This window comes from Penaeus vannamei, chromosome 15, assembly GCF_042767895.1.
Source record: "Penaeus vannamei isolate JL-2024 chromosome 15, ASM4276789v1, whole genome shotgun sequence".
Taxonomy (NCBI): domain Eukaryota; kingdom Metazoa; phylum Arthropoda; class Malacostraca; order Decapoda; family Penaeidae; genus Penaeus; species Penaeus vannamei.
This window is the reverse complement of record NC_091563.1, coordinates 38,762,301-38,769,800: the sequence shown is the minus strand read 5'-3', so window position 1 is coordinate 38,769,800 and position 7,500 is coordinate 38,762,301. Positions and strand designations below refer to the sequence as shown.

The following is a 7,500-nucleotide window of genomic DNA, read 5'->3' as shown; positions in this document are numbered from 1 at the left end:
CATTGTTATTTCATTATTATTGTTACCATTATTATCACTATTATTAATACTATTACTATTATCAGTATCATAATGATATCTGTCATTATCATTATTGTAAACATTAGTATCACTATCATTATAATCATATTTTTCATTATCATTATCATCGTATATACGGTGGAAATGTACTGACAGAAAATATTTCGGGAATGGAATTATAATATACATACATCAACTACTACTCAAAATTGAGAACCATACGTAGGCTAATGAAGAAAATATAAATTAAAACGCAGAAAGACATAATTGTGTCATAACCTGAGAGTAAAGGTGCCTAAATTCGTCGCTCGGAGGCCTATTCTTTGCTTCCAGTCAATGTAAACAAACCATGCAACTCAGAACATGCGCCGGAGAAAGTAGTGCGAGTAGGCCTATCTATCACTTAACAAACATTTACGCGCAATTTTATCTTACAGTGTCTCTAAATTATATAAATTACCATTATATCTAATTAATTTAACAAATTCCAACTGCTTACATTATGCGCTTAATAAGATTTGGTGTAACTTTGTATGGCGCAGTGATACGAGATTCGCCAATTCGGCAAATGTCTTTATTCAAACTTGTGCTGAGAGTGTAATGAACCATTGAAATGTTTTATCAGTGGTGTGATTAATCATACAAAGTAATGCGGTGATGAAATCAAAGCACTTTTTAGATGACAAAGCATCTTAGACTCGTTTTACAAACATTAGTGTCCCAGGTGCAAGTAACAGTGCAAATTTGACATTAAACGCAACAACAGTACATTCCTCATGCAAATTTAGCTTGAAATAACGCGTCTGCAACATTTTCTTCGTGCAAAATTGACAGTAAGAAACGCGTCTGCACCATTTGTTTCGTGCAACAGTAGAGTTCTACCCTCCCCCTTCTTAAATCAGGTATTTATTTGTTTTGATTTTAATTGAATTTGGCAAAATGACTGCACCGGGATATTCGGTGATTGTAGGTGGGGCCGGATCTCCATAGTTAGGTAGGTTTTTGGTTCATTTGGCAGTCTTTGCAGCAGTGTGAGTGGTGCCTGGGGGAAGCTTTGGCTCGTCTTTACCAAGAAAGTGCTTTTATTTATATATTTACTTATTAATTGTTATTATTATCATCATTATTTTACAGTTTTCAATCTGAAAGTTTGTATGGGGGACATATATGTGCCCCCTCCCCCTTCCCCACAAAGCCTCCGATTCCCTACGAGTCCCGTAATATTGTAGGAAAGATGCTGAAAAATATAGGAAGAAATGAAAATCCCATTTCCTGTAGAATTACCAACTTTGTAGCTTTTGCTAATGCAAGTTATCAAAATAACTAAAATATGGCTCGCAAAAATGGGCCAGTCTCCCCTTCAGCTATTTCTGGTTAGAAAATGGATATGAATAATACTGACGAAAGAAAATGTAAGTTGTTAGGGTAAATATAGAAAAATAATGATAGTCTATCAACACAGTTCAAAACTTGCATGGTCTTCATAAGGTTTGACGTACTCATGGATAAAGTCATAGGGGCTTATGAGGTACATAAAACCCGTGCCCATGAGGGAGTCGGAGAACCAAGTTTGAGCCGGGACTTTCAGGGCCAAGGAATTCTGAGATCAACATCCATTATGGCACCATGGTCTATGGTATAAATGCGTAGTTAATTGCAGTATGGCTAATGGAAAATGGAAAGGGTCTATGGTAATGGAGACATAGTTAAGACGGAACAGGATTTGATAATCACTTTGTGTATATTGTGTTTTTCGTGGTTGCTTTTAATAAAGCAGTAAAATAAACATATCACGTACAGATCAATATATGCTTGTGTTCTGCGTCTATTGTATAACCATTTTCACGCTTCAGTATTCATAAAAAGCCTTTATTTTGCGTCCTAACTCTTATTACCAGGAAGGGATAACAAATACAACATTTCCACCTCAACAGTATTATTATTGTTTTAAGAAATACGAATACAGTAGTATGGACGGAATGTCTTGAAAAGTTGGATACATTTTAGACAACACGAGACGCAAAATCCGACTTGAAATTACCCCCGTCAGAGGGCTCTGCTGTCGACCGCCGTGAGACAAGAACGAGTGCGGCTAACTACGGAAAACTGTTGACGGTTCGACGCTGGAGAAACGAAATGGGCCGAAGAGCTTGTACACCTTTTCTCTCCTAAAAAAAGAAAGTTGGAACTCTAGTAAAATGGAGAGTCGACGGTTTTGGCAGTGAATGCATGAGATTGGACGAAAAGAGTTACCTTCACTTTCACCGATAAAAGTAGATAAGGTCTGCGAATGTCGACATCGTTAATGATATAATCCAAAGATAAATACCGTTCATTACACGGGCATACTCATATATGTACATATGTACGTATTTATGTATGCATATATACGCACGTATCTTTATACATATACTTGTATACATACACATGCAGACATTCATACCAGCGTATATACATACATGTATACATACGAAAGTACATACATACATACTGTACATACATATACATATACATATTCATATTCATACATTCATACATACATACACACACACACACACGAATATATACACACATATATATCTATAGATATCTATGTGTATATACATATACGTATGTATGTATATTTGAATACACATATACAGCGTAAGTATATGTATGATTTTCCTTCCTTCACATAATAAGTCTGGGAAGACTATGCTATTATTTCTACTGCTAAAGGATGATTGATTTTATTTGTTAGTATAATTTCATACACTGTTAATCGCGATTCTCAAACTAAACACTTTCTCTAGCTGTAGTCCTCTTTCTCAGTTAATTTCACCTATCACTTTATCGGGGGTTGGCGCGCTACAAGTACTTTGAAATGCAACGATTATCACGTGTTGGGCAGCCAGATGATGGTGTCCCTCCACAGCATCTTCTGCACGAGGGCGTTCAGGCAGTCGTCGGTCGCGTTGGGGTTCTCGCGGACGACCTTCTCGCAGGCGCGCTTGTACTTGCACAGCTCCGCCACGAGGGTCTTGGTGTACATGGGGTCCTTGCTGGCGTGGAGCGTGGCGGCGTTGTAGGGGAAGGTCCTGACCCAGTCGCCGCAGCGGGCCGGGCAGCGGTGTGGCCCGCGGTCGCCTCTCCGGGACCGCATGTCCATGATCTGGCCCGGGCGGCTTCCCTTGCTCATGGAGGAGTAACTCTTATTGCTCTGACTGTTCAGGAACTGGCGGCGCACTCGCTGGAACGTCGTGTTGAATGTGACGGGGACGAAGGTGTCGAGACTGAGTTCCTCCGGCACCAGAGGGTCATGAGGGGCGCCCGGGAGCGAGGATATCGAGCGACGCCGCCGCGGAGTGAAGCTTCGTGGCCCTCCGGAGATCGTCAGCGACTTGGAGTGGTTGTGGGGGGCCTTGGCGAACTCCTTCTTCCCGACGCTCAGGTTCTCGACGCTGCAGCTCCCCGAGTCCGTCATCCTGTAGGCGCCGTCCTCGCAGTCCTCGCACACGCTGCTGCGGGCGTTCCTCTTCCTCCGCGTCGACCGCACCATGTCGAGGCTCTCCATCAAGCGGTTGTACTGCTGCTGACCCATGGCGCTGTAGAGCTGATCGCTGGTGAGGATCAGTTCGTCCTTTCTGCTGTGGCACTCTCGGCTGTGGTCTCGGGTCAGCAGGATCAGCACGGGCGGGGGTTTGAGAGAGCGGCTGATGCTCTCCGTCACCTTGGGCGGGCCGAGGAGGTCGAACATGTGGTGCAGCATCGGCTTCTTGACGACCCTGTCCACGTCGCAGTCGTAGCTCAGCGAGGGGCACCGGTTGACCTCGAGCAGCGACGGCGTCAGCGAATCGTCCACCTGAGGGAGAGAGGGAAATCACGTGACAGCTACCTCGCAAGTGTCAAAGTTTCGACGCGATTCAAGTCCAGTATAATCACTCGGATGTGACTCCCGGTGCTCTTAGCTACACGTCCGCCTTACGAGAATGTCGAAGCCATAAAGTTCGAAGCAGTTGTGGTGGTGCGGGACGTGGCCGACCTGCGAGATGAGAGTGAGAGACACCAGGATGCCCACGCGCTGCCACAGCAACCAGTCCTTCTGCCCGCTGCCTGCCAGGTACCGGCGCAGCTCCCCCACCGTCCACTTGCACCCTGGAAAGAAGGGCTGATGATGAACGGCCATAAAAGCGAAGGCAAGAACCTGAAGATGTAGTGAAGAATATCTAAAGAGTGAGTTACATAGAATCCCTAATTCCTATGACACACAAAAAAAGTTTAATATTATTTCTATTATCATTATTTTTCTCATTATTGCCATCATCATCACAGTCATCACTATTATTATCATCATCATTATCATCTCTGTCTTGTAACTAACCAGACCCAACGCGTTCCTTTTCCGTCCTGTAGCCCGGAGCCAGTTTGTTCAGGGAAGTATTGGTGAGGTGGCTGAACAAATTATCCAGGGCGGCTAGCGAGTATTTCTCAGTGCCAAATCTGTCCAGAATTAAGAGGTTAGTTAGGCTGGTAGTACTTACTGTACCACGTTCAATATGAATAAGGCCGTCAGATATTTTAAAGGGTCTCCTAAGTCTATAGTCCATGGATATTGCATATAGGTGTCATGTCATTTTTTCTCATTTACATGTACAGCTACGCAGGAAAATATCCTTAGAAAAGCAGCGATACTTTATGATACATAGTTAATGCTACGAAACTGTTGGTATCCCTGATTTTCCAACTACTTATTGGTATGTGTGGCTTATCTGAATATTGCAAAGCATATTCCATTCCTTACAGGAGTAAAATCATTATCTCTGAGTGAATCCATATGAATTCCGGAACCACTATTCGAGACATGAAATAGAACGAGACAAATTCGAAACTCAAAATACCAACCCAACATAAGGTTCGGTTCGATATTAAATGTTTCGACACCCCTCTTTACGATGATTTTCTGTGTAGCTGTACATTTTATTATATTCACAATCGCTAGAAATGATAATCCAACCTATTATTCAGCCTCTCACAACCCCTATTTCATAATTCCCATTTTATGAAGGATATTCTTTCGAAACCTTAAGTAATCTCACAACCCCTATTTCATAATTCCCGCCCCGACAGAGGAATTCCTGACCTCCACCCAACCCACCTGACGATTCCTTCAGTGTACACGTAGACGGTCAGCGGCAGGAAGGAAGTGACGAGCACGTAGAGCCTGACGTCGCATTTATAACCGCCCACCAACAAGGGGTTTCCGATGTACCGCTGCACAACCGCGCTGGAGGCATAGCTCAGCTCGTGGAGGTCCTGCGAGATGATTTTTGTTAGTAGTTGAAGGGTCTTTGGGGTTGTGGATTGTCTGTGATGAATGGGCGTGGTGCTCGATGGAAGGGTTTGGCGTCTGGGGTGGATATAGGCTTCTTGGGGTTAAGGGGTGCGTGTTTAGTGTTGAGGGTTGGTACTGTGTTGGAATAAGTTTTATGTAAGATGAATTTAGCAGACGCAAAGATAAAGAGGACAAGTAAAGCGTTCACAAACACACATCCATACAAACATAAACACACACACACACACACACACACACACACACACACACACACACACACACACACACACACACACACACACACACACACATGATGAAAACTACAGAATACAGCCACTCGTTAGTAATGTGCATTGGATTTTTCTTCGACCTGGTTACAGTACCTGGAAAATGGAAATTCCCCGGCCCTGCGAGCTGCCGATCGGCTTGCAAATCCAGATGTTCTGCGCGGCGGGGTCGCTGGCGTTCTGCCCGGCGGAGAGGCCGGTCCCTGAGCCTAGGCCTACCGTCGATGCCCCTGCCCCTTGGGCCTTGGTGGCTCCTTCAGCCTTGTTGTGGTACATGAGGCGCGTGTACTCCGCTACCAGTTTCGTATATTCACATGGCAGTAGGTATGTCGCCGGGCTGTCAAGGAAAAGGAAATTGTCAAGTATGACGAAGAATGGGTTATGCTCTATGGATCATTTTAATGAATTACAGCACAGGAGTTAGAGATTTCTACATGACGTGTATTAATCAGAGATGTACTTTTTCGTAGCATTATAACCGCAAAGGTATTCTCCAAACTTCGCGGTGCTAGTGTTGACTTGTCTAACTAAAATGCACACAAAGAAAGTTTGTTCCTCATATATATATATATATATATATATATATATATATATATATATATATATAAAGACAAAAAAAGAAAAATAGAGATAAATAATCAACTAGATACTTACAAGAAATCGAAGATGGACCCAAATACATGTTTCATCTTCTGCAGCGACCGGGCCAGACTGTCCTTTTTGCAGAGGCCGTTCGCGCGGGGGATGTGGTTGACCACCTGGACACACGGGGATAGACGTCAGGGATTTTGTAGGAGGTTGAGATGCAGTGACGAGAATTCTGACAGTTATCATGTATTCTGACAGTTATCCTGTATTCTGACAGTTATCATGTATTCTGACAGTTATCATGTATTCTGACAGTTATCGTGTATTCTGACAGTTATCATGTATTCTGACAGTTATCATGTATTCTGACAGTTATGTATTCTGACAGTTATCATGTATTCTGACAGTTATCATGTATTCTGACAGTTATCATGTATTCTGACAGTTATCATGTATTCTGACAGTTATCATGTATTCTGACAGTTATCATGTATTCTGACAGTTATCATGTATTCTGACAGTTATCATGTATTCTGACAGTTATCATGTATTCTGACAGTTATCAACTTCATGGATAAAACATGCTGATGTTTTGCTAGTTTGCCTCAAAGTTTAAGGTTATATTTTTCACTAATAGCTAGATTGGAAGAATGTTAGGTATATGCTCCTATTTCCTATACTATTTTTGCTAGAAAACATGAATGACATATGAATAAGTAAATAAATATCCTTATTTCGTACACTTTTGTTTGAAAATATGATGAAAATATATCATATACTCTTGTAGACTTATATTAGTGTGTTGAATCCTCTCCGCAACCTTACCTGGTGGGGCTTGAGTCTCCTGTAGACGCCGGGCGGGAAGCCGTGGCGCCACCAGACGTGCCACGTGGGGCCGCCTCCCCCCCACTCGTCCACCTCCACGGGGCCCTCCCACGCGCGCCAGCCACGTTCCACGCACACCTGGGGGGGAAAGGGTGTCAGTGAAGTTCTGTAAATGAACTGGATTGCGTTTAGCTATTCTGTGCAAACTACGATTTTATTTTTACTAGTGTGTGTGTGTGTGTGTGTGTGTGTTCGTGTATTTGTGTGTGTGGGTGTGTGAATGTGTGTAGGTGTGTGTCTATGTATGTGTGAATATGTGCGTTTATGTATGATTATACTACAAACCTATGTCTGTGTATCTGCATATGTAAGTAAGTCTTACTTAGATTTTACTTCATTTTTTCAGCTTGCTGTCTAACCCAATAATTGGGAGGTTGGGAAAGGTCAAAAGTTGTAAACAGTGTTCCA

At 42.9% G+C, this 7,500-nt stretch overlaps 1 protein-coding gene across 1 annotated transcript in view; it reads right to left on the bottom strand.

Moving 5' to 3' along the window:
• Positions 1-1,955: 1,955 nt before the first annotated feature.
• LOC113818279 (probable tubulin polyglutamylase TTLL2) overlaps positions 1,956-7,500 on the bottom strand; it is a 66,275-nt gene continuing 60,730 nt past the window's right edge. Inside the window, exons 2-8 of the mRNA XM_070130927.1 lie at positions 7,033-7,170; positions 6,274-6,377; positions 5,716-5,956; positions 5,156-5,313; positions 4,382-4,500; positions 3,986-4,155; positions 1,956-3,862 (exon numbers count right to left, since the gene is read on the bottom strand). Coding sequence (XP_069987028.1) covers positions 2,897-3,862; positions 3,986-4,155; positions 4,382-4,500; positions 5,156-5,313; positions 5,716-5,956; positions 6,274-6,377; positions 7,033-7,170 — 1,896 coding nt within the window. The 3' untranslated portion in view covers positions 1,956-2,896. The remainder of the gene's footprint in view (positions 3,863-3,985; positions 4,156-4,381; positions 4,501-5,155; positions 5,314-5,715; positions 5,957-6,273; positions 6,378-7,032; positions 7,171-7,500) is intronic.